Source organism: Oryzias latipes, chromosome 1 (genome assembly GCF_002234675.1).
Source record: "Oryzias latipes chromosome 1, ASM223467v1".
NCBI classification, from domain to species: domain Eukaryota; kingdom Metazoa; phylum Chordata; class Actinopteri; order Beloniformes; family Adrianichthyidae; genus Oryzias; species Oryzias latipes.
Genome location: NC_019859.2, coordinates 3,658,151 through 3,686,014, shown reverse-complemented (window position 1 = coordinate 3,686,014; position 27,864 = coordinate 3,658,151). Strand labels below are relative to the sequence as shown.

General features: G+C 40.2%; 1 protein-coding gene across 2 annotated transcripts in view; it reads right to left on the bottom strand.

Annotated features, from left to right (window-relative positions):
* The window catches only part of LOC101170816 (potassium voltage-gated channel subfamily H member 1), a 66,232-nt gene extending 38,839 nt beyond the window's left edge, over positions 1 to 27,393 (bottom strand). Inside the window, exons 1-7 of one of the 2 annotated variants that reach the window (XM_023954282.1) lie at positions 26,989 to 27,393; positions 25,762 to 25,885; positions 25,289 to 25,395; positions 23,764 to 23,892; positions 21,667 to 21,785; positions 8,308 to 8,700; positions 3,631 to 4,054 (exon numbers count right to left, since the gene is read on the bottom strand). In XM_023954282.1, coding sequence (XP_023810050.1) covers positions 3,631 to 4,054; positions 8,308 to 8,700; positions 21,667 to 21,785; positions 23,764 to 23,892; positions 25,289 to 25,395; positions 25,762 to 25,885; positions 26,989 to 27,061 — 1,369 coding nt within the window. In that variant the 5' untranslated portion in view covers positions 27,062 to 27,393. The remainder of the gene's footprint in view (positions 1 to 3,630; positions 4,055 to 8,307; positions 8,701 to 21,666; positions 21,786 to 23,763; positions 23,893 to 25,288; positions 25,396 to 25,761; positions 25,886 to 26,988) is intronic. The other variant, XM_023954290.1, reaches the window with a different exon arrangement.
* Positions 27,394 to 27,864: the final 471 nt, after the last annotated feature.

Here is a 27,864-nt window from a genome sequence, read left to right as displayed (position 1 = left end):
AAACGCTCACAGCCTCCGTGTGAGCTGGAGACTGCGTGTCGTGTGAGCTGCGGGGCCGATGGCAGTCTGAAGGCTCCCACACGTAACAACGCATCCGCCCCTCATACACAAAACGTACAGTATTAAGTCCGATTGCTCTGCACAGACACGATTTGCTCCGTTCACCGGTGCAATGGGGACGAAGCGCTCCTCCTTGAAGCCGCCCTGGCCAGAGCTGTCGGAGTAGATAGGAAGGGGAGACAAGGAGTGCGCGGGAGCCATGAGGCGTCGAGCCATTCTGCAGGCTGCAGCCAGGGCTTACTCGAGGCGTCCGCGGAGCAAGTGTTTGTTGTGGAAGGAAACTTCTGACCCATGCGCCGCGAGGAGGCGCGCGTATCGCGCTGAGGCGCGTATCGCGCTGAGGCGCGCGCTTTTCAGTCGTCGCTGCTTTATTTTACTAGTATATTTTTTAACCAGCCCTGTTACTCCCATAACGCTGCCGCGACACAAGCGGAAGGAGAGCTTTACCCGTTCACCCCTCCATGCACTGCTGATACTTGCTCATTCTTAAACATGTACAACAGTATGGCGAGCCGGGCATTGGCCCCGCCTTTAGCCCCTAAGACTCATGGGAAATGGGGGATCGCGGATGTAAATTTCCTCATCATAACTGAGGGATGTAATGTTGATTATATGGTTACTGTTTGTAATTTTATGTATGATACCTAGATTGTCAATAAGTTAAAAATAAATAAATAAAAATAAAAAATAAAAAAAACATAACTGAGGAACTTGTGAACAGAATAGAGGTGCATGCTGTTTGGCAGATGTAGATAAACACAAATTCATGAGCCTGAGGCATAGCTGACTCCACCCACTGTGAGCTAATGAATCACACTTACTCTGGGAGTCAAGACGTGATTTGTCAGGATGACAATATTGCCTGATACATGCGGCTTGTACTCCGGCGCGGCTTGTGTATGTATAAAAAGTAGATAAACATGTGAGAATGGGTGGGTGCGGCTATTCTGGAATTTACGGTACTTTATTTTGTATTAGACATATAACAATTTCTGGCCCCGTTGGACATTTCTACCTGTCCCTAAATATAAATGGAGATTTTCATTCCCCTATGAAAGCCGAAAACGGCCTGCAGTACTGGTTTTGCTTTGTTTTTTTTTACCGTTTCCTTGTGATAACGGATATAAAGGGAGAGGCTGTTGCATGAGACGGAATTAAGGCGTCTGAGAAGCGTAGATTCACTAAAACATCAAATAAATATATTCTTCCTTATCTCATTATCACGAGAAAACAGCCCCAAAAAAAGTCAGGGAGGCCGTTTTCAGCTTCCGTACTCTGCTGTCGCCTTTTGCTTATTTTTGTAACGGTTGCTATAAAAATGCATTTAAGACTATCTGTTGTCCACTGGTGTTTCTATTTGAACTTTTGACATGAAATGACATCAATTTTTAGTATTAGTTTTGTCATATTTTTTGGTTATTTTAAAAGCAAAGTAGTTTCCTTTAGCCATTTTCAGTTTTCACATGTCACTCTGTAAGTGATTTTAAGGTGTGTTGCTAACCAACCACTTAAAAAAAGATGGTTATTCTAACTGTTCCTAACTTTCAGTTGTGTGGTTGTTAATCACTAATGTTTGTGGCTCTTTAACAATACAAGAAAATACTGTGGTTTTAGTAAATCAAGGCTTTAACCTTTTTACTGGCTCAAACTTTATTAGTCTCCACTATTACAGTGTTTTCCAAACGCTTAAACACTGCATCCCATTCTCCAAACCAGCGAACTATTGCTTTAACTCTTTTATCAAAGGTATCTCTCTCTGGTCTAAACCTAGAGCACAAATTTATTAAAGCGCAATTAACACACAATTTGCAAACCACCCCACGCATACTCACTTTTAAAACACATTCACGACACACAAGAAAAAAGTTGACATAAAGAGGCAACAATCAAACTCTGCTTCAACACAGGAGCCAACATCATTACACAACTGATCAAAGCTGAACGCACTTGTTGCAAATCAACTGCAGTAAATATAGGGACAGTTCTGGCTTTACCATTCTTTATAAACCACTTTGGGTACAGTGTCAAGTGTTTTGTGGGGTAGTGTATTGTGGTTGCTGTATGTTTGTTAGTTTTGAGAACAGAGCCTGAGTATTTTGTACGTTTGTACGTTTTGTACCTCAACTATTTTGTATGTTTAGTCAATGTTTTGAGAATCGTGTTTGGTGAAACCGGTCTAATTTTTCAGAAAATAGCAATTAAGGAAAACTGCAATACACTTAATACAGTATTTTCCGGACTATAAGTCGGCCTTTTTTTCATAGTTTGGCAAAGGGTGCGACTTATACTCCGCAGCGACTTATATTAGAAATAAATTGAAATAAATACATTGTTAACCCTCCTGTTATGTTCATTTGTGAGGAACAGAGATGATGTTCCTGGGTCAATTTGATGTATGAGGTATGTTAAGTGTTAAGAGTATGTTAAGTGACTCAGAGAATCAGCAAACTTTTTTTTACAGTAAGATCTTGAAGGCTAACAACATAATATTCTATTTTCCAATGATTTCATAGATTCAGAAATGCAATCAAAATGACAACTGTTTCTACAAATACAGGATGAAAACAGAGTATTAGTTGGCCAATGATGCTTCATGAAAGGAATAAATAAATAAGTATGAGAAAGAATTACTGTGAAATTATGAGATAAACAGTCTGCTATGATTGTGTCATATGAGGTTGTGGAACTTATTAGTTCTTGGTCTCAGATTTTGTCAAATAAATTTCCCGTCAAAATGCGACTTATCTGTGTTTTTTTCTACTTTATAATGCATTTTTGGGCTGGTGCGACTTATACTCCAGAGCGATTTATAGTCCGGAAAATACGGTATCTGCACTGCAAGTACAGCTCACCCATTAATAACGGAGATGTCGCTGGCGACATCAAAACAACACACGCTCTTTGAAATGTTCAACCAATCATCGTGAAACAGCTGATTCTGATGCAGAGAAAAGCAGCTTTTCATATCAGCTTTGTAGCGTTGGGCAACACATTGCTAATGTAAAGTGTTTCATAAAGGCGCAAAGCTGCTTTTTCTCCACTTCCGAATCCGCTGGAATTACGTTAATTGCGAAAACAGTCGATTGTTGACTGTCTGACAATAAAGAATATCAACACTGGAGCTACAGCTCTCGTGTTGAAAAGTTAAATTATCAAACCCTAACACAGTATAATCTTGAGAAATTTTTTAGATTACATTTAAAAAAAAGAAAAACTTAAAAAGGTAGAAAAATCGTTGGGTCCGGGGAATTTGCGGTGTTTTGTTTCTTTTAGAAGTTTAAAAGAAAAGCAGACATCCTCTGTTGAATCATTTCAACTGGTGTGCTGAAATGAAAAAAGAAATAAAATGCAACTCCAGCCTGAGACAAACTATTACCAATACAATGTTTGCAAATATTTAGGTAACAGTTGTACAATAAATATCACAGCATGTAGTACTATGTATGTCTATGTGTGACAGATACAATTTATTTTAAATTCCTAAAGATTTTCACAAATGCTTCAAATTTTACTTTTAGCCAACTTAATGAAGATTTCAAGTAAAAATAAAGAAGAAGAAAGCTGACTTACATCCGATCATCATCATGGCCACAGCAAAGATCTTCTCCCCATCAGTGTTTGGTGCAATGTTCCCGAAGCCAATGCTGGTCAGACTGGTCATGGTAAAGTACAGCGAGGTGATATAGACTGAGTCTTTACTGGGTCCGCCCTCCCAGCGTCCGGAGGAGTTGAGTCTGTACGGTCTCCCCACCGTCTCCCCCAGCAGGTACAACCAGCTGTCCATCCTCACACTGTTGGTCTCCTCATCGATCACTTCGTAGTCTCCGATGCTGTACCAGATACACGCCAGCCAGTGGGCTGCCAGGCCAAACACGCAGACCAGCAGAACCAGTACGGCGGCACCGTACTCTATGTAGTGGTCAAGCTTCCGAGCAACACGGCCTAAACGCAGCAGTCGGACCACTTTGAGTGAACTGAAGAGGCTGCTGATTCCCTGAGGAGGTAAAAGGGAGAGTATTTTAGGAATTTAGTGTCCCTTATTTTTGTTTAATATGTAAGTTTTAATCATGTTTTTAACTAAAACAGTAAAGATATATGATTTACACTTTCACTAATACGTTTAAATAAAAGTACTATTAAAGAATCTCCAGCTGCTTTATTTGAAAGACAATTTGGGGCCTTAAAAGATTTATCTAAAAATGTGTAGTGTAGATCCACATGGTAGACTTAAAGCTGTTTTTAAAAAAAAAGAAATAACCTGCCAGAAACCGAGGCATGTTAAGTGACAGTCTGGCAAGAACAAACGACTCTGCTGGGCTCCACATTAAGGTTATTCAAATCTGCATGGATACACTTGGAATGAAAGATGTATAAACGGGTCTGAAACATGAAGGGAGTTTATGAAACATTTATCCACAAGCTGCCTGTTAGAGAAGGCATCTTGGCTAATGCACCCCCCTTCAGAGCCTCTTCTTGTCTAACTCGACATTTATCTCAGAAGCTCTTCAGGTCAACAACAGCTGCTTCGTTGATTAAAACACTCGGAAAACCCAACTGTAGGTTACAACTGGCAAGTACAAGGAGCAGGACGGATTCTAACAAATCCAGAAAGTTCAAGGGTTTGATAACAAAACGAGCAGCGTAAGTCAGAAAGAAATGGACAAACAAAGAACAGATTCTTAGAATAATACTTGGAAGAATTCTAGAATGTGCAGAAGACACTCCCATGAGAAGAACAGGGCAGAACCCTCCTTAAAAAAACAAATCCTAATCAGATAATTCCAGGTAACTGTGAACATCTTCAAGAGAACCCGGGGAGGGGGCATTAAGGAGAAGTCAAATCCAACCTGCACAGAGCAAATCGAAAGTGAACATGGAAACAAAAACAAAAGGGGCAAACCAAAACACCGTACTCCTTAATGCCTTAGTCACAACTGCCCTGATAGGGTGGATACAGGCGTTTTTCTTCCTGGCATGGCACTAAGTCCAAGTAACAGTAAAGTAGTGAGTTCAATCCCCCTAAGTCCTGCAGGCTGAGCATGAGCCTGTTAGTGCTGTTCACCTGATCAATGCGTGCAGCCTGACTGTTAGAAATGAGGAAATGGAACAATCGTAGTTTGCGTGGACGAGCACTTCCATATTACATGCGTACCCCGTATGTGCGATACTTGCACAGTCAGTAAGGAGGCAGTACGCGCACCTTACCAACAACTGGAGTGTGGCACTGTACCACGGCATCACCTGTGCGTCATAAGTGGACACAACAATGGTACATTCCATTTTTATGACATTCCCTGAGGTGGCTGTACGAGCCTCATGTGACTATAAGGCCTTATTCATGTTTCAAATGTTTGAAACTACAGATATTGTAAGCAGTTTCAAATTTCTGATCAACAAACAGACAGATTTTGAATTGAAATGGTTAAAACACATGAGAACTGTTTTGTGCGTCTTCCTAGTTTTGCACATTTAAAACTAACAGAAAGTGAAAAAATATATATTTCAGTTTTGTAGTTTACCATCTAAGTCAAATTGCTCTGATAAGGGGGTGAAATCACACAAACGGCAATCTAAAAAAGGTTCAGAAATCTCTAATAGAAAACAGAAGTGTTTCTTCCTTTTATGCAAAGAAAATGTCATGTGATTTCAGTCCCTGAAGCTTTTCCTTCATGCAGCCAAATGCTGTCAGATGAAGCGGTGTCTTGGCAGACCTGCTGTTCAGAGCAGTTTTTAGCAGCTTACGTTAAAACATTTTCTAAAAGAGGATCTTTTCTCTCATACATTCTGAATAAATCATTGAAATGGCAAGGCAGGTTGTCAGAGCATTACTGCATTCAAGCAGAAAAGTATGTGTTTATTTATTTGCAAGTTGATAGTTTTTTTAGTGACCTTTCTCTTTGTCTATGGGAAGTAATTACATGCTGTTAAGGCAGGAAATAAAAGTAAAATAGTCCACTCCATCACCCTGATTAGACTCACAGCATCTACACCCTGCAGTCACGGCTATCTTCTTTCATTTCACACCTCAGCAAGATGGACTGTGATTGCTGCTGGTAACATGACTGCACACAACCGGACACGCCACGGTTTCTAACGTGCAGCACTGAGGTCCCCTGTTTTAAAAAACACATGAGGGGGGGGAAAAAAGGACCTTTTCTTTCACGCAGGGACTTGAACCGCAGAGCAAAGATTTCAAATGTCTCTAAATAGAATCATTCATCAAAGTCAAACATATAATAAAAATTAAAATCAAAACATTTTGAAATCTCCAACGTACAGTTGTGTCCATCTCTGTACATGAAACAACATATACAGAGATTTTTGTAAGTTTGCAAATGGTTTATTGTATTTGTTTTGTTTTTGCCAACATATGGCATCAAATCACCAATAAAAACCTCCTATATGATATATTATTTTCTTCAAACATACGTTTGCATACTACAAAAACAATAATTTCAGATTGCAAACTTTTATTCTATGATTCTTGTATTTTATGTTATGAACAATAGTAATAAAGAAAAATAGAAGTTTTACTTCACTGAAGATGTTTTAACAGCCTTTTGTGCAGACAGAAGTCGTGTGTTGTACTAGCCACACAGCATGACTGCTTCACTGCACTAAACAGCTGCACAGAGCCAGGATTACAATTCACTCTGAGTGATCCAATCGGGAGCAGACAGAATCAATGCAGATATGAAAACACTCAGGACACATTAGATGCATTTTAACCAGCAGCTTTCAGCACAGGCATATCTTTGTTTCTTTTATTTTCAATTCAAAAGTTAAAGTTAATTTCCGATTGACATTAACTCTGTGTTTGGTTTACTTTAAGCATCCTCTGGGCTTCTGTCATTTCCTATTTTATTCTTACGGGGTTTGTACTTTTTTTTGCCATCTTTATAGAATTTCTGGTTGCTTTTGATGTAAACAACTTGAATACATATTGTTATTGTCAGATAACTGCAAAAAAACCATAATTATTGGAATTGGCAGCTATGAATATTACTGCCGATAAGTCCCACCAGTAAATTTCAACTTTACAGCCGAGATGATGAACACATTATTATAGCTATAAAGTCTTCAATAACACGGCCAAGTTGACAAACTGTCTTTTTTTGTTTTTACTTTAAATTATTACATCCTTCACTATCACTGCCTTTTACGCTCCACAGGAAGCCGACCTTTATTGCCAGGATTCACCATCAGTTCCTGGAGTTATGGAAAGTTCTGCCTGCCTGACAATAATTGCTTGTCTGCAGAGCGTGCACAGCTTTAGAAAACCCTGTTTTCTAAAGGAGTTACTGAAGCAACATCACCTGGAAAAAATGTGTCTTTAAGGGATCAGAAAGTAAAAAGGTTAATGGGGAAAATGTCTTTAGTTAATTTCCATCAAAAGCTTTCTGTTAATAAACTGAGAAGTGAATGTTGTGTCCTCATATTTTAGTCTCTGCACCACTTATAGGTGAAATATTTGAATAAACAAACTGATAGTCAAAAATAAAAGAGACTGATCTGCTTTAAATCATACAGGTGTTCTTATGAACTCTCTTGACAAACATTAAATAAACCCAATATAATTTCACTGTACATTAATTTACTGTAGAAAACATTCAGTAAACTGTTTTAACCATGACCATTATTTTTAGAAAATCTGAAGTATTTTGACAAAGATTGTGACCCTAAATGCACATTTTAGTAACAATATTTATCGTATTTGCTGAGAAGAAGTGAGAAGTCACATGTGTAACAAACGTCACTTCAGGCAACGTTGACGTATCCACCATCAAAGTTTTATTATTCAAATTGTGCCGCTGTCAGCAGTCACATTTCAGCCCTTGTAGCACTCAAGCTGACCTGACTTTAGTGAAAACTTAGTGGATCTATAATTATGCTTTAATTTAAAAAAATAGAACACATTTTCCAACAACAAGCTTAAAATAATTCAAATGCTGCAACTCTTTTTTGGGTATATATTTTATAGAAAAAATTCTGTTTTTAAAAAAAAATAAAAACAAACCAAGTTTGAAATAAAAGGGGCAAAGTTCCAGCTATATATCTAGATGATGAATCAGGCCAAACAAACCAACTTTTTCCAGTTGATTCTGCAAAAATGACCCAACGGGTGTGCAAACAACAAATATTTAGCATCTATGCTAAACTCTGCACTCTTGCATCTTTTAAAACAAATCAAAGCCTTTGTTTCCAGCGGCTGCATTTTTGTGACAACTAAAACCAAAGCTCACTCACCTCGTCGACGTTCTCAAAGGCATTAATGACGTCGTAAGGCAGACAGGACAGCAGGTCAATGACGAACCAGGTCTTCACGTAGTTCATGCGGATGAGCTTTGGATCTGAGATGACTTCCCCGGCTGGACCAACAAAGGTGGTGTGGAAGTTGAGAACGATGTCCACAAGGAAAATGACATCCACAATGCTGTCCACCACCAGCCAGGTGACATTGTTCTGCTTTGTTTTGAATGAGACATTGTAGGGCACCATGATGGCGGTGTAGAAGGTGAGGATGAGGATGACCCAATCCCAGGTGGTTTTGAAGAGGCAATAGTGCAGGATGATGTGCGGTGGTGTCTTTGGAGTTTCCTGCTTGTATTGAGGCAAAATGTCTGAACCAAGCTGGAGAACCTAAAAAACACAGAACATACTCTTGAGTTAATAACAAGAATGGATTAGATTTATCTGCGCTTTTCCAGATGCTCAAGTGTCCATTATTCATTCACTCCTCATTCATACTTGGTGATGGTAAGCTACTGTTGTAGCCACAAGGAACCACAAGGAGGGTGAAGTGTCTTACCCCAGGAAACAACGACAGTTGGCTGGGGGGAGTGGGGATCAAACTGCCGACCCTTCGATCATTGGACAACCTGCTCAACCGCCTATGCCACTGCCGCCCAAAGCTTGGCTTTTACAAAAATGTAATTTCCGGTATGTTTTTTTTTATCCAATCATCCTTAAAATGAAATGGTTCAATACATTAGATGTATCAGCAAGTAATAGCAGAATTATGATTTAATTAAATGCGGTTTCTTAAACGTTAGATCCATTTCCTCTAAGTCCCTCTTAGTAAATGAGTTAATTCATGATAACAATCTCAGTCTACTAGCCTTAACAGAAACTTGGCTCCAACAAGGATGACTATGTTAGACTGATTGAAGCTATCGACTACTGTTTTAGATTCTGATCAAATTATAATATTGGGGATTGTAAGATTCATGTTGATGACCCCAGTGACAGTCTAGGAAATGCTTTTGCAGCTTTATTAGATGATGTTGGTTTCACCCAAAATGTAAATGAACCCATTCACTGTCACAGGCACACTCTGGACCTTGTTTTAACCTATGGTATAGAGATCAGCCAGCTGAGTGTCCTTCCTCATAACCCCATCATTTCTGATCACTTTCTGATTACCTTCCAGTTTACATTAGAACATGCTACTGCTCCAGTGAATAAAAAAGAGCTTAGAATAACCTTATCTACTGTTCTGTGTCTGAGTTTGAACTCACAGTTCAACCAAAACTTAGTAACATGCTGAGCAAATAGACCAGCCCCCATACCATCAGTCCTAGTATAAACGACCAGTTTGTTACTGATGCCTTACAAGCCCTCAGGAGTACACTCCATGTTGTTGCCCCCCTGAAAGCTAAGTTTGTTAGACAAAACCGAGTAGCACCGTGGTTTAACGCTGAAACATGTTCTCTTGAACAAGTAACCCGTAAGTTAGAAAGAAAGTGGTTCCACTACAGAGGAGCGGTTTTTCCTTACCGAGAAGGAGGGTCTAAGGACAGGGATGCCCAGTTTAGTTTAGTCTGTTTAGTTTAGTTGAGCCATTACCGATTAAATTGAATGAATTTATGTTCTTTATGATTTCATCTTTACTATACAATTGATGGTGTGAAGCCCATTGAATTTGGAGTCCTATACTGTTCATATTTAAATAAATAAATATGACCTCATGCAAATGCACAATCAACCAATAAATCTCTCATAAATATATAAAAAGATCATGAAATGGTGAAAAAGCTGCACACAGATTTTAAATTAGCTATTACATTATTCAATATATTTCATTTTGCGTTAAAAACCTGTTCATTATTTTAAACAGCATTTTAAAATATTCATTTTTAATCATGTGGAATATTATTATAATTCTACTTCTTTTTTCAGAACCTCCGATTTCAAAATCAATATTTTCCTAAGTAGCTTTGTTTTTATTTCATGTTGCTGTTTTTCACAATGGCTTAATTATTTCATGAAGAGCTTTTTCAGGAGAATGAGTCTATCTGTCAATCAGTGAATGTGGGCCGGATCTAAACGCTCATTTGCTGATCCATGGAAATCGACTCATATTCCTCGATACCCGCTCTGCGGTGTGCCAGTCAGATAGATGGCATATTTATGAACAAGCCTGCTCGGGCCTCCTGAACCTTATGATATGTTTTCTATTTTCATTGAGACAATGATTATAAATCAGGGGCCTCATTTATAAAACTTTGCGTAGGATTTCCATCAGAAGTGGCGTACGGATGAAACATAGGACGTGCGTACGCACAGAAATATTTGGATTTATTAAACCGTGCGCACGCACATCCTACGCATCTTTCCCTTAATAAATCACAACCGATTCTAAATGCAGCGCAGCTTTTGCGGCTTCATGACACACCCATAGTTGCACATAAATAGTCCGCGAAACGCCCACAAATTAATATTCATGGCTTGCGAAATCAAGGCAAACACAGAGAGGAAATCAAAAAAACGTAACTTCACTCAATGTGAAGTAGAAGTTATCGTTGGCGATGTGGAAAAGAGGAGAATAATGTTGTTTGGAGGGCACAGTGTGGGCATTACTAATGCCAAAAAGGCACGTGAGTGGCAAACGGTGGCAGACGGCGTAAATGCTGCAGCCTCACAACCTCGGACCGTGGCCGAAATAAGCGACTCGTCGCATTTCGGGCAGACACTCGGCAGAATTGCAGGTTACTCCCCTAGGGCGGGTCTGTTAATTAACCCACCTGCTTAGCGTCCTATTTAAGTCAGGTGTACAATTGTTCATTCTCTCTTACCTTCAGCGCTCATTCTTCGCCGGTCTCCGAGCCCGCGGGTCTCCTTCTCTTTCGGCGTCTTGCCGTGTTCCCCCGTCCTTGGGAAGGATGATCCCCATCTTTCTGATGTGGGGTTTTGGTTTCGCCGCGTCTGCTCTCCTTAATTTCTCCTCCGATCCGCGGGCGGCTGCCGATCCGCGGGCGGCTGACGGCGCACGGCGCGTTCGTTTCGCCGCGGTCGCGTGCATCTGCAGGGGGTGTGCTTTCCGCAATGTTCGGGATGTCCGTGCCCCCCGATCAGGAGTAGTCGGGTCTTCTCGTCTGCCGTGGTCACCCCAATTATCCACGGTGAGCGTCGTGCGGTACTGTTCCCATGTAGTTTTCTATGGCTGCGTCTCACTTCCTGTTTACTTCGGTGACGTCACGCCCCTAAGGACCCTGGGAATTGTAGTTTTTTCCGGGTCCTTTATGATGCACTTCTGATTCTTTTTCTGCTGCGTAGTTCTGCGTCGTCCGGTTGTTTTATTTTTTTTTTTTTCAGGGGTCGTGGGGTCCTTTCTGTGGTTGTGAAGGCTGGCAGTCCTTGTTTGGACAGGTTTCTCATGCTGGCTGAATTTATCGTGGCTTTTAGCATTTGTTTTCTATTGCTGTTTTGTTCTTTGGGAGCTGTGTGTAAATCTTGATTGTCTTTAATTTGATGCTGGCTTTATTATTATGGCGGTTCTTCTGTTTGTTTTCTTCGTTGTTGTAGCTGCTGGTTAGTTGGAATGTGAATCAGTGTTTCTTGGACCCGTCTCTGCTCTATGGACATTTTCCCTTATGATTGGTCTCTCTTATGCAGCGTCTATGGCTCATTTTATTCACTCAGCGATCCTCATTCATTGCCCCGCACGTTCTGCTCCGCCTGTTTTTTCCCTGCTCTGTGTACCCCAGTGGGTCCTGCCCTGTCCTCAGGGACTTGCGTCGGCCGCATTAGTGAGTGTGTCGGTCTCGTCGCGGCCTTGTTTTCTCGGCTGGGGGTAGTTCGATCCTGGGCCGCGTGTTCCTGTTCTGGATTTTCGTGTTTTGCGTTTGATCTTTCCCTCTCTATGCCTGGAGTGGTTTTGTGATGACTGTTGTGTCTTCAGGCTTCCTCCACTTGTTCTCCTGTGTCTGCGCCTTCTGGTTTGGGGGAAAAGGATTTAAGAAGAGTGGTTTGTGTTTGACCGGCCGCCAGAATCTACAGCTCTGATGGTTCTTAAGGGGTCGTCCGGTTATTTCATCCTTGGAGATTATATTAAGGCTGTTTCAATATTGAATGATAGTATTGTGTCATCGGTTGACTTGGTTAATTAACACTTTGAGCAACTTCTACCCTGACCATAGGAAATATATCACTTGCGCTCTCAAGCTTAGTTCAAGAGTTAAATCTTGTGTCCACAAGTCAGTCTTCGGTCTGCCTTTTCTAAGCAGATGGCACTCTGCTAGATGCATCCCCATTTGGAGGCTTGTTATACTCCGCCTCTGAATGCTTAAGGTTCAGTCTAGCAAAAATAATATCAAAACCATGATCCCTCATGGCTCTCAAGTTCTCTTTTGCAGTATCCAGTCGCCCTTGGCTAAATAAAAAATTTGAGAACCATTAATATCATATACAAGGCATCAAATCCAGCCGAGCTGTAATCCTCTGCTACGTGGGATGTTGACCTTCCTCATCTACAAATCTCCTTGGCTACTCTTCCCATCTACTACTCCTACTCCTCGATGGCCTCCTGAAGGTGCGTCCCTCTGAAACTGTCAAAGGTTACTTTTATCATTGGAATATATAAAACAAAAAATTGGTGTTAAGATTCCGTGCAGGTCATATATTTCACTATTATTTCACTGTTGGAATTTGTAATTATGGTGGTTTCTAGGGTGCGATAAATCCACAATGGGTCTTTACCTTAACTATCTACTAAATTTCACTTTCTCAGATTTGTTTTTAAAAGCACTGTTATTTAATTTATCTCAATCATTTTGAAACTGATCAATTTCTGGGTTATTTATATATTCTTGTCAAGACTAATACTGCTTTGTTTTTTTTATCTATGCATCGCATCCTGAGCCTGCGAACCCTCACGCCCCGATCAGCTTCTCCGTTTCCAGGAAATGATGTCACCCATGCATTCCCTGATCTGGTGCTGCAACGATGACTGCTCAACGTACCTATTGCTGCACTGAAAGTGAAGGGGTGGTGGACCTCCTCTGCGTTCCAAGGACACTTCTGGCTTGAATCAATCTATGTCAGCTGCAGAATGAGTGTGAAATTCTTGGATTATAAATGTTGAAAGAAAATTATTTGTCAGGTGGAAGCCTCAAAATTTAGGTTGCTCTAAGTTGTATCAATTCAATCATTTTAATTGGTATGCCAAATGGGAGAAAACTTTGTGGCCGTTAAGCTCGTTGTGGTATTGTCGTTGGAGTTCGTAATAATGGCAGTTATTAAGCCTGCGTGAGTAGCATGCATGATGTGTATATAATGGCGTCGAGCCCGTCATAGTGTGATGGCAGCTTAGAATAATGGATTTTACTAAGCTTGTGTGAATATTATGCCAGATGAAATGTTTATGGCCGTTAACCCCGTCATAGTATGTGATGGAAGCTTCAAATATGGGGTTATTTCATTCATGGCATAGGATGTCATCGGGAGCATTGTATTGGATGTAAGTTTGTGTCATCCTAGGGTCGTCCATGGCGGCTAAAATTATAGTTCCGCCAGCGTTTTGCGGACGTGGGCTTTACGTTCTAAGATCAGGTAGGAGTACTTCTTATGTCGGCTCCCATTTCATTTCTTTCCCTCTCTCTTTGAGGTAGTATGCTCCCCTGGTGAATGGGAGCGGCCCAACGGTCAATGGTGCCGGGTAAACACATAGCAGATACACTAGATAGCATGTTCCCTTCGTAGAGTGGTTCTCGAAGGGAGCGGCCAAACGGTCAATGGTGCCGGGTAAACACATAGCAGTCATACTGGAAAATGAAATGAAGTGAAGTGAAAATGGAATGCAGCCGAAAACACACCTCATCTTATTTACACACTGATTATACATTCACATTTTCTCTTCTGGATGATCTTGGCGTTGGGGGTTTTTGTTACCCTAAAGCGTAAGGAAAATAATTATCTTAAGAGAAGTCCTCCCTCAAGTAGAAGCCGCGAATGATGAGTATAAAATGCATGGTGTTTAAATTGAATCAGGTTGTGTAATCTTGTTGGCTCCCCTCCAGTCTTCTTTTTCTCTCTCTCTTCAGATAGTATGCTCCCCTGGTGAACGGGAGCGGCCCAACGGTCAATGGTGCCGGGTAAACACATAGCAGATACACTAGATAGCATGTTCCCTTCGTAGAGTGGTTCTCGAAGGGAGCGGCCAAACGGTCAATGGTGCCGGGTAAACACATAGCAGATACACTAGATAGCATGTTCCCTTCGTAGAGTGGTTCTCGAAGGGAGCGGCCAAACGGTCAATGGTGCCGGGTAAACACATAGCAGATACACTAGATAGAATGTTCCCTTCGTAGAGTGGTTCTCGAAGGGAGCGGCCAAACGGTCAATGGTGCCGGGTAAACACATAGCAGATACACTAGATAGCATGTTCCCTTCGTAGAGTGGTTCTCGAAGGGAGCGGCCAAACGGTCAATGGTGCCGGGTAAACACATAGCAGATACACTAGATAGCATGTTCCCTTCGTAGAGTGGTTCTCGAAGGGAGCGGCCAAACGGTCAATGGTGCCGGGTAAACACATAGCAGATACACTAGATAGTATGTTCCCTTCGTAGAGTGGTTCTCGAAGGGAGCGGCCAAACGGTTAATGGTGCCGGGTAAACACATAGCAGATACACTAGATAGCATGTTCCCTTCGTAGAGTGGTTCTCGAAGGGAGCGGCCAAACGGTCAATGGTGCCGGGTAAACACATAGCAGTCATACTGGAAAATGAAATGAAATGAAATGAAATGAAGTGAAAATGGAATGCTGCCGAAAACACACCTCATCTTATTTACACACTGATTATACATTATACATTTACATTTTCTTCTTCTTCTGGATGATCTTGGTGTTGGGGGTTGTTACCCGAAAGTGTATGGAAAAATAATTGTCTCAAGGAATTGAACGGAGCCTTATGCCAAAACGAAGTTGTGAATCAAATTGTGAATGTCATCCTAAAGATGTTGTGAAAACCTAAAGATGTCGTGAAATAAATGTTCTTCTGCAAGAGTTGTCTGACTGAAATAAGCGACTCGTCGCATTTCGGGCAGACACTCGGCAGAATTGCAGGTTACTCCCCTAGGGCGGGTCTGTTAATTAACCCACCTGCTTAGCGTCCTATTTAAGTCAGGTGTACAATTGTTCATTCTCTCTTACCTTCAGCGCTCATTCTTTGCCCCTCCCTCCTCCCCGGCTTCCACCTGTGGGCTCCGTTACGGGGGTTGTTACCCGAAAGTGTATGGAAAAATAATTGTCTCAAGGAATTGAACGGAGCCTTATGCCAAAACGAAGTTGTGAATCAAATTGTGAATGTCATCCTAAAGATGTTGTGAAAACCTAAAGATGTCGTGAAATAAATGTTCTTCTGCAAGAGTTGTCTGACTGAAATAAAGAAGTAACGGTCGGACATCAAAGTCGAGGCAAAATAACGTCTAGCGCTCCATTGCCAGAGTGTCTCTGCCACAGGGGGGGGGGCACCGGAGCGCCAGATGCACCGGGTGACAGGCGTGGTTCCTCCGAGTGCTCTTCTGTAACGCCGGGCCCAAAAGCCCGCAGAGGTCCAAGAGGACGGCTCGAGGAAGTCGGAACCGGCTCATAAGCCACTCGTCCTCGTTTGCCAGCAAGTCTTCTTGCTGTCTAAAGATGCGTTAACTCCGAATTCTTCCATTTGCCACATCTTCTAAGAGCGCAAGATCAGCCATTGTGCGTCATTACGCATTGTGATGGGGCATTTTATTTCCCTCCATTTAATTACATCTGACAAGCTGCAGATGTCGGTAATAATCGACGTGGAAATGGGAAATTGATCAGCGCAAATGTAATTTCTTGTTGCTTTGTGAATGGTTGAGACATACACCATACATTGTTTTATCAAAAATAAAACAAACTAAAGGCATATGCATGAATACAATAATTCAGTAGCTTATGAAGCTTATGAAGAAATGTTTTACTATGAAAACAACTTTCCCCAGTGGACAATTAGTACGTCTGTCCGTCCGTCCGCACGCCCGCACCTATATCCGCTCCGCCACGGAGATCGGTGCAGAGTCTCTGGAGCAGCAAATACATTCATTTCTCACATTTAAAGGGATTTCCCTGGATCTCAATACCATCGAGACCTGCCACCTGCTCCCCAGGAGAAAGGAGACGGATAAACCAGCGATCCTCATCAGGTTTGTGAATCACAAACACAAGCTAGCTTTGATGACCCAAAGGAAACACCTGAAAGGTTCGGCTGCTTATCTGAACGACCATCTGACCAGAAGGAATGCTGAAATCTCAAAACAGGCACGGCTTCTCAGGAAGCGTAAACAGATTGAGAACACTTGGGTTAAAGGCTGCAGGATTTACGTCAAACCGCTCGGTCCAGAGGACCGGTCCAAGGTTTTGGTTGTGAGCACCATGAAGGACTTTGAGAAGTATTTGATCACGGTCGTCTGAAACAACATGGAGTAATAAACCTAAGAGCCAAATAATTTCAAGGAATATGACACGTGGATTCATCACTTTCTCTGTATGTCTGACGTAACCTGAATAACAGCAGAGCTCTGACCTGCAGAAAACTTGACGTTAACTTTCACCGCCGCTGATATCAGCTGAAGAAGGATATGGACCTGAATCTAATGTCTGCAGACATAACATCGAAGAGAACTATTAACTGTTTTGAACCCAGAAGAACGGCTGTTATCAGTAAAAGAAGAAATACCAACCTTGGACAATCGACAGTTATGGACCCTTTTTACTTTTCCCCTACAGCATTACTTTATTATAAATAAAAAAATACAAAAAAAATATTTAAAAAAGTAAAACAAATGATTAATCACTTATTGAAAATTGTTAAATTGATTGACTTTTAATGATATTACTTCACTTTCTCCAAAAATTGATAAATTGATTCAAAAATCTTTCCTAATGTAGCATAATTTTGCACATGTTTTTAACTTTTGATACTTGATGAAATTTTGCTATGAAAATTCCTGAAACAGTGTGTCTACTTTACTGATATAGTATTATGTTTTATTCATATGAATGGCTTTTATAAGTAACATAATCTGCATATATTTCAGATGACTGATCTGCATTTGCCATGTTGATTTCTAAAATAGTTATTTTTGACGTAATACTTAAGTAATTCATCTTTGTCATGTGCTTTATCGATATCTTATGATTTTTAATTCTGTCTGATAAAAACTGGGAACCGGATATTGATAAATCATGTAATAAAATGGTTATAGTATAACGGGGTGGGATTATATAAGTTCGCTTCCTTCCACTCCCTTTCAAGCAATATTTATTAATATGTCTAATTATCCTAAGTTTGATTAGTTACTGTATGAATGTATAACTGATGTTTATTTTGCTGTTGTGTATTATTTCTACTTAATTGCTTGAAATAAACCATTTCAAATCAAATCAAAAAAATCAAACACACTTATGTGCCGGGCTCTCTGATTTACACGTAATTTAAGACGTAGTTTGACTGCAGGACCTGAAGCAGAGCCTCTCTCTGGGATGATCTCATGAACTCAAACATGGAAACATTGTTATCATGTGAAACTATTCAAAATAAATAAACCTGATCTTTTAACACTCTATGTACATTGTGCATCCATGCATTTTTACTAAGATAAGCACAGGCAACCGCTCCAAGTGGCTATCAGGCTAAAAACATTAGCTGGTAGCCCCTCCCACAAGCGGCATGTTGCGTTTATGGAACTCCAGTTCATAGAAGTTTTGTGGAACTCCAACAGCCACCCAGCCTAACTTAGACCACTACTAGATGTTAATGAGAAGATGAAAATTGCCAAACCGACCACAAAATCACCCGAATTATGCACACTCGCCCAAAGCCACTTTTATCCGGAAATTTAGAACCAAAACTGCCCAATTTATGGTAACACTGTGGATGTGTTGAGGTGCATACTCCCCCTAGTGTTGAAGAGAGTGCATTGCGCCGTCACGTTCGCTGAAGCATCTTCGATCAATGTAGTCAGGGTGCTGCTGCTCATGTCTGAGTAAAGGAATAGCCAATCACAAAAGTGTCTCCGCCTTGTCTGGTTTGATTGACAGACAGAGACAGTCTCCTGAAAAAGCTCTTCACGAAATAAATCAGCCATTGTGAAAAACAGCAACATGAAATAAAAACAAAGCTACTTAGGAAAATATTCATTTTGAAATCCAAGGTTCTGAAAAAAGAAGTAGAATTATAATAATATTTCACATGAATAAAATGAATATTTTAAAATGCTGTTTTAAAATATTGAACAGGTTTTTAAAGCAAAATGAAATATATTGAATGATATAATGGCTAATTTAAAATCTGTGTGCAGCTTTTTCACCATTTCATGATCTTTTTATATATTTATGAGAGATTTATTGTTTGATTGTGTATTGTGATTGTGAAAAATAAAAGCTAATTTGGTTTTGGACAAATTTTGCTTTGTTTTTGTTTTTTTAATGGAAACAACAGATTAACAGCTTCATTTAAATTCAATTGTACTGATATAAGAGATACTGTATTTAGTAAAAATGTTTGAGCACATAAACAAAAAATTAGAATTTTGAAAAATAATCATAAAAAGACTGCATTTTAAAATCCAATTACATTTTCCATGATAACCTTGCCCTAGTGGATGCTCCAGCTTAATGCTTAAATAAACTATATGAACATAGATTACTGACATTTTCCATTTGCAGTTTAATTATTTAAATTGTTGGTTTCTGATAGTCATTGTTTGACTTTAAAGGAACAAACAAATGAAATAAAATAAAAAAGTGAATCAATTTATCAGTCTCTAAATAGACAAAATTACATAGTTTCTTATTAACTTAATTGAAAGTGTTGTCAAATACAAAACCATAAGAGCAAAACACATGGAAACCATTTTATTTTATATCTAACATTTGCAATCCAGCTATCGTGACACAACTGCTTCCATTATGCCTTAACACAGAGTCAAAGGATTGAATGAAAAGCTGCGCAGAGCAGCTTGTTAACATAATTCTGCTGCGTTGTCTTTTGGACATTTGTTAAAATCATGTTCTTTAGTGGTTAAAAATGTGGGGAAAGGCAGCTAAAACTGTCTGATTGATGCTTAAAATTTAAAAAGTATACAAACCAATGCTTGGTTTGTTGAGCATAACTACACTTTTCTAGTGAGCTCAGGTGAAAAACACCTTTTCTCTTTTTACTCCACAGTCCTATCAACCGAGTATCCTCAGCGCAGCAGCTTTTGTACAAACCGCAGGCACAAAAAAAAAAAAACAGTAAGATATGCTTCCTATCCAGAAGTAACAAATGCTGGATGTGCCAGCACGATGACTGTGCCAAGTGGAATAAATCTGTCAGCAGAGATAATTTCAAAAATCTACTCTTTGAGATTTTGATATTGACAGCAAACAGCAAATCACGCTCTGAGCGGAATATTTGAAAAAAGTAAAAGAACAAAACAAAACTGTAGAAAACATTCAGTAAACTGTTTTAACCGTGACCATAATTTTTAGAAAATCTGAAGTATTTTTGACAAAGATTGTGACCCTAAATGTACATTTTAAAAAAAACAACAATCAAAAACAATCTCTTTTTTTTTTTTACTTCGAGGCACTAAAGTCACTGGTTAGTCTGTAGTACTAAAACTGCAGTAGGAGTGAAGAGATAAATATGAATGAAACCATAACTTTAATGCTTAAACAAAATATCATCAAAGATAATTGCAGGAATTGATGATGCCCATTGGAATTCAGCTCAGATAAAAGGCCTAATGATAACCAAATAAACAGATGAAACACGTCTCCCAGTAATCACCATACCTGAATGTATGCTGACGTAAAACAAAGGAGCTCAGAGACTAAAGAGTGTGCAGGAATGACCGTGGTGTAACAGATTAAAGCAGAGCAGGCCCAGCAGCAGATGCATGATCCTCACCTCTCTTAGTGTGTCTTGGTTGGAATGTTTGAATCTCATTACCCAGCATTCCAACAACAGAAGAAAAAAAAAACAAGTCTGATCCTTCATGTTTTATTAAGCAACATGCATCTCATGCAAATGTGATTTCACCCACAACCTTTCATTTCGGAGCGTCTGAGGTTAAGCCTCCACATAAACACTGCCTACCTTGAGTATCTGAATAAAAAGATGTCTATTTCAGTTTAACAGCTGGCGTGCAAGACACACCTAAATCTATCAGTCCATTTTAGCGCTCACTTACACCTAAGAAGAGGATGTCAGCTGCACTTTCAGCTACTCGGCTGTCACAGAATCAAATGTTTACGGCAGCATGTGTTGCACTACCGTTTCTTTTTAGTGTCCAATTGGGTTAAACGCTAATACTGTCGTTAGTCTCATGGTTTATTCTGATGTAAAGTGCAGTCATTCATGATTCATCAGCTTCTCCCACTCAGACGAGAGGCTGGAGAGGATCATCTCTTCAACAAGCAGAAAGCTTTCCTGATAGCACACAGCAACCCCTTAATGGAGGTGTGGCCAACTACAGTCCTGACCGCATTCACAGAGAGAAGGACACTCTTTAAAATTTTGTTGTATTTTTTCATTTAGCTTGTTAATCTAATCCCTTTTGTTTATTCTGTTAAAGACCCACTTCCATGACAAATGTGTTTTAGGTGTTTTTAACATGTTCTCGTGGCATTTTTTTTCTATAATTAATAAGAAAATTAAGCTCAAAATGTTTTTCTGAGTGTTTCTTTATTCAAATCATTGTGAATCAGGAGCAGATGAAGAAATGCAGTTGAAAAAAGTATTTGTGATGCAGAAAATCCACTGGGAGGGCCACAAGCTCCCTGATCCATTCTCATGCATCCACTTGTAGACGAATAGATCCTCGTACGTCTTTGTTTTCCTAATTTATGTTGCACAGCTGATGTGTGAGGTTTAGGGTGGGTTTGGTTAAGTTAGGATGGGGGTGTGAGGGCCTGTAAGTTAGCAGGAGAAAGTGTAAACAGAGAGCTCTCAGCAACAGGGGTGGGAAGGAGGGAGCGGGGTTGCTCTGCGAAATGGACCCCCCCACAACTCATAGGTGAATTTCTAAAGAAATATTGCTGTTATGCAGAAACTGTGTCGTGGAAAACAATACAGCTTTTTTGTTGTTGTTTTTTAATGGCTAAAAACTGGATAATCATAATTAAAAGACCACTGGCAACACTTTGAAAATAGCTCAAAAGATGATCAGAGTGGGTCTTTTCATGGAATAGATAGACTTACTTTTCACATTTTTTTCTAAATGTATATTTTTGAAACATTATGATGAGCTTATGTGTGTTAATTTCAGAGAGATAAATAAAAAAAACATCTTGCAGATACAAAAACAGAGCGTTACCTCTGCAAGCCGGGAGTGTTTGTGAATGCTCTCTCCCTTGTGGACGGCTGGAGCGAGCTGCTGAAGAACTCCACGACTGCTGGTTAGCGCCCGGGTCAGACGGGCAAATTTACCCCAGCCTGCCATTGAGAGACAAGGATGGAGTCAAACACCAAATCTTTCACATCAGGCCTTTTTTAATATGCAAACAAAACATGAGGAGGGATCACAGAGGAGATGGAAGACTCGATGGAGTGTACATAACACCTTCGAGTTCCACAGGAGAAAATGGGAACTATTGATTAGAAGACAGATGTCTGGGATTTTTTCCTGCCACAATAACCTGAACCTGGATAAGCAAAATTATAAGCAATTATTACATAATTTCATTGACCTACATTTTTTAATTCTAGATCTACCTGACTACCAGTTTACAAGTAAAATTCTTATATGGTATGAAACAATACAGAAAAGCTGTTTCTCCCCACATGGCTTTGATGCTCCTTATTTGTTAGATTACAGCATTGTATTGAATACTTGTTGCCCATTGGACATTTACTAGACATCTACCACATCTCAACAGCGTTTTGTTTTTTTTAAATTAAAATCAGTTTCCCTCATTCCTAATACAGGTGGTGAGCAAAACGTCTAGCTGATCCTTAGAATATTGGCTTTGCATTCAGCTTTAAATAACCAGTCACTAGTATTTGTTAGATAGTAAAGAGTATTTTATTACTGTTTTGATTACAGTTACTGCCTACTTTGCAAAGTTTTAACAGCTTTTGTATTTTATTTATTTATTTATTTTTTTTAAATGGGGGGTTTGCTCTGGTTGTGCTCAAACTCATAAGCAAGAACATTCTTGAAACGGTAGGTTACCGGGCCTGGAAGAGATAGTGAGTGCACATCCAGCAGTTTATTCGGGTCAAATGGACCCAAGCTGTGCGTGCCCCTGAATCTCAAATCCTAGAAAATGTGAGACAGTAGCATGTCCTATTTTCCTTTGCCCCTTGGAGTTGACAAATTGACATCTTCCATTCATAGACTTTCTCATGTTCTCCTGGGTTTAATTAGTCAAAAACACCCAAAAAGTATAAAAAGAAATGTATGTAGGTGTAACAAAATCTTAACATCAGAGAGTTAAGCAAAGACAATATCTGGTTATTTTAAAAGAAATAACCAGTGGTAAGCGCTTTTGTCTCACAGCAAAACAGCCCCAGTTCAAGTCCCAGCTGTGGGACTTGAATCAGAACATCAATGGGGGACCTTTCTGTGTGGAGTTTGCATGTTCTCCCCGTGCACGCGTGGGTTTTCTCCGGCTTCCTCCAACCCTCCAAAAACATGCTTCATAGGTTAATTGGTTACTCTAAATTGTCCCAAGGTGTGACTGTGAGAGTGCATTGGCGTATGATTCGTAGCCCTATGACAGACTGGCGGCCTGTCCAGGATGTCCCCTGCCTTTGCCCACGAGTGGCCAGAATAGGCTCCAGCAACCCCCCCGACCCCGAAAGGGACAAAACGGATTTAGAATTTGAATGAAATAATATACATGAAGTTTGACCAAACTTGTAACTCTAAAAACTTAAAAAAAAGATACAAAACAGCCCCTGAAGTACTGAGGAGATGAAATCTAGAACAGTGATACAACTGTTACACATGCCCTTCTCTCAGCTATCTATCAATTACCCTCACAGAGGTTCAGATCAATAAGCATCCCATACTGGCAGCTGAGGTTTTAGGTGTGATCAAAGTCAATAATGAGAGCTCCTGGAGCCTGAACAAGGATTTTACAATAAGAAAAAGGAGGTTTATCACCTTGTCTGCGTCTTAGAAAATATATAATAGAAATAGAAATGTTGATTTATTTATTTTTTGGTCACAGCACAATGAATTTTGTTCTTCAAAACACATCATCACCACATCAATTTTCTGTTTGATACCCCAGATAATTACATAATTATTTCTATGTCTGTTTCTTCTTAATAAGTCTGAACATTAAATGAGTGATTCAGACTTCTTTATTCTCTAGCTGAATCGCCCACACTTCAGGAACAATAACTCACTCCCTGACAGAAGTGTAATGAAGTGCAACACTCGGCATTCATGAACGTGACCGACCTTTTGATGACTCATCCTCTATTGGCTGCTTGAAGGCGGTGATATCACTGAAGGTGCAGAGAAAAAGCACAACTTTGTCCTGCTCGTTCCTGATGGGAGCAATCTTGACAAAAAACCAGACTGGCATTCCTGAAAGATGAAAAAAGGGAATCGGAATTGAGTTTCCAAAAGTTTCCCGTTTTAAGCCTTAAGGCCTGTTCACACCGGGACGAATTTCGCCGGCGATTTTCGCCAACGTTTAACGCCTCGTGACTAAACAAAGGGCACCAATGAGAGTGTGCACACCGACGCGAAAAAACGCCACGCGACAAAGCTTCAAAAAAAAAAATGCCTCGGGTTCGTTTTTTTTTTTCGACGCGTCGCGTCGAAATCTATTCGACCAATGAGAATGGCGCTTTTGCACACGTGTCTGGAGCTTCTGAAGTTACAGTAAAACACAACTTGGGGGCGCTCAAACACAAAACTGCCTTGCTGAGCACACATACCAGCGAAGAAGATAGACGCCAAGTAGCGTCAACACTGCCGCAAAGAAATAATGACGGACATTCTTAAATATCCCCGAACCAAGTACCAGTTGGAGCTACTGATGCTTGAAATATTTATGTTTTCTTTGTATAATTCTGACAAGCGCGTAAATACTTGCTCTCTTCTTCTGAGTGAAAAGCGACTTTAAGAAGCGTAAAGTTGCGCAGCGCCACCTTGTGTACAGGAGTATTTCTGTTTACATTAAGCGCCATCTAATGTCAGGGAATGAAATTGCATGTTCGCTCGGCTCACCGTCAGCGAAAATCGCCTGGGTGTGAACACAAAAAACGTGTCGAAAAACGCTGGCGAATAACGCCTGGCGAATATTCGTCCCGGTGTGTACGGGCCTTTAGTCACATGCACCTGTACAGGGGGTTTGGGTTATCCAGTCATAGAGAGGAGCGCAGGTGTGTCTTGTAAGTCCCTTACGGCTCATACGGCCACCTCAACAGACGTCATGAAAATGGATTGCTTAGCATGGAGTAAGTGTATTGTGAAGTATTTGTAAGGCTATTGAAAGTTGCTTACACTTGTGAAATACGGGTGATGATGTATTTTAGTGCTTTTGCACCATACTCTGGTCATTAGTAAAGTGTGCATACTAGCCCCCTTACTGACAGGGTGTACATGTGATACCTTAGTGAACGTAGGACGTCCACACAAACTGCACACACAGGGTACATACTTATCACCTGAACAGCACTAACGGGTTCCTTGCACAGGATTTAAAGGAGTTGAAAAAAGGCAAAATTGGTACAATGTGCCTGCATCACTACCTCATCCTTATGTGTTGTATAAGTGTTTGCTACAGCATGACCAGGATATTTCCTGCGCCACCTGGTGGCCCCATACTGGTTTGCCAATCTTTGACCCAACCCGTATCCACCTGTAAGGACAGTTGTGACTAAGGCTTTGATTATACGGGCTTAATTATCAGATTTAAGCAAACCCATATTTTTTATAGTCAGCAGAGTAACCTAAAGGACATAACATTACTTACTGTTCTTCTTGTACATCAGAACCTCAAAAGAGTTCATCTCATAATTCTCAAAAGTCAGCCGCACTTTTTCCGTTGTCTCCTTGTCTGTCAGCTCTCCATACATAAAACTGCAGAGAGAAAAAAACATATTGATAAAAATGGATTGGATTTATCTGCGCTTTTCCAGACGTGCAAAGCGCTTACAGTGTGTCCATTATTCAATCACACTTGGTGATGGTAAGCTACAGTTGTAGCCCCAGCTGCCCTGGGGCAGACTGACAGAGGAGTGGCTGCCAGTTCGCGCCTACGGCCCCTCTGACCATCACCGGGATCATTCACATTTTCACACACCGGGCTGGGGGGAGCAGGGATCAAACCGCCGACCCTTCGATCATTGGACGACCAGCTCAACCGCCTGAGCCACCGTCGTTTATTGAAACATAAACTTTCACAGCAACCAAAAGCTCTGAATCATAGACAGTGGGCTGATGTACCTGCATGTGCTGCTCTTCTGCATGACCTCAGCTCGATGGTAACCAGAGAGCTTGCAGAAGCCATCGTTGCTGTAGACAATTGGCCAGTCCACAATCTGAGCATTCCCCAGCACAAAATTTGTATCTGATCACAGAGAACAGGTTATTGACATTTCCCCCTTTTTTTCCCCTCTTTTATAAACCAACTCTTTAGTCTTTGGTGAAATGCAAAAAGAAAATAAACACAAAAACTTGAGATGTTTTCTAGAAATAAAAATCTGCAAATCAAAAGGCACTTTCACGCTGGCACGTTTAACTCACACCTAGTTTGGCAGGTGTTAAAGCTCAACTGAACTCTGAGGAAGGCCAAACAAGGGAATCAGTAGTCAGAAGGAGTTCCCTTCTGAATGCATTCTGATGCTGTTCACTTTAGTGGGAACGCAGATTAACTTTGCCAGGACCAGAAAGCAGAAACAAACCAAAGGAAGTAAATGACATCAGATCAGAATTACAAGCAGCAAAGAAAAATTAACCTAAAGCAAGAACATGTAAATCACAAAAAAGGTCTTATGTTTCACTAACATGGGTTATCCTAGCTGCTTCAGTTGTTCGAAATGGGATAATTTAGAGGATCGAATGCCAGGAAATCAAAATCTTACAATTAATGCTTATAATTGGTATGGTCCTACCTTGAACCAAACTATAAAACCTATTTTAAAAGATATTTCATCACCAATATGTGCTTCTTATTCAAAAATGCATGTTAAAAACATGGCGCTCTGCAGAAACTATCAAACGGCACAAGTTTAATTTCATTAATATTATTTTGGCTAAAAACAACATAGTTATTCACTATGATTATGCTCATGAGTATTAAGTTAAAGGTTAAGAAAAACACTTTAAGAGTAGTTTTTCTGTACGAATTTAGGCAAATTTGGCTTTATTTGTTAGTTTGTTTTATTTGTGTTACATTTATATATATTTTTTTACATATTAAATAAACAAATATATACTTTAAATCCAAAATATAGTCAACAAGATTGCGACTCCGCCTCTAACAATAAGGCAATTCCTCTGATTTGTGTTCATTTATTTTTACAATGGGCACAGTTTTTTATTTGCTTCGTCAGATTTATTTAGGTTCTGTTCACCGTCACCCTGAACTCTAGATGCTGGTTTTTAGTGTACAAGTCCCTCCGAACCGAACTCGAACGAGGAAGGAATTAAAATGAACAAATCAAGTCCTACCGTTGGAGCGGCGGACGATGTTTTCCAGGAAGGTGTTCTGAGGAGCCACCAGACCTCGTCGTCCTCCCGCCATCCTGCCGTTGTCCTGCAGCGCGAGGCACAGCAGCTTCCCGCCTCTGACATCTGAGGAGGCACGCGTCCGTAGTGGAGAGAGGGAGCACCTGCGCGCGCGCTCTATGTGTAACCAGCCACCTGTCTGTCTGTCTGTATCCCTCTTCTCTCCCCTCCCGCTGTCTCCCTTTCAGCGGGATGGCCGGCAGCAGATGGTTACTGCACGAGCTGTGAGATGAGACATGGGGAGGTTATGTGTGGTGGAGTGAGCTTCACTGGTACAGTTAGTGAGAGACATAGATACACAGTCATGACGTCACCCCGTTGATTGGAATATGGAGTGATACAAATGTCACCACATTGCAAACAAAACTTTCTAAGTTGCAGATGAAAATATTCAATTTTTTGCTACACTTTTAAAGCAAAACCCCCAAAAAAAATTTAAAGCAAAAAATGTTTGAAAAGCACAAAAAAATTGAGAGCAAATATTTTATATTTTCATTTGCAATTTAGAAAGTTTTGTTTGTATTGTGGTGGCATAAATATTACTCCATACAATGCACTTGAAATATTAGTGTTGCAAACACAAAGATGTTTTTGAAAGCATTAAATAATGTTTAAAAGCATTAAAAAAACTTTTTTAAACAACACAAAAGTTTTTGAAAGTAAAAAACAGGTTGAAAGCAAAGAAAAAATATTTAAGGGCAATGGTTTAGTATTTTCATTTGCAACATAGAAAGTTTTGTTTGCAATGTCGTGGCGTAAATATTACTCCACAGAATAAGTCGTATAGTTTCTAAAATTAAAGTTTAAGAAATCGATCTC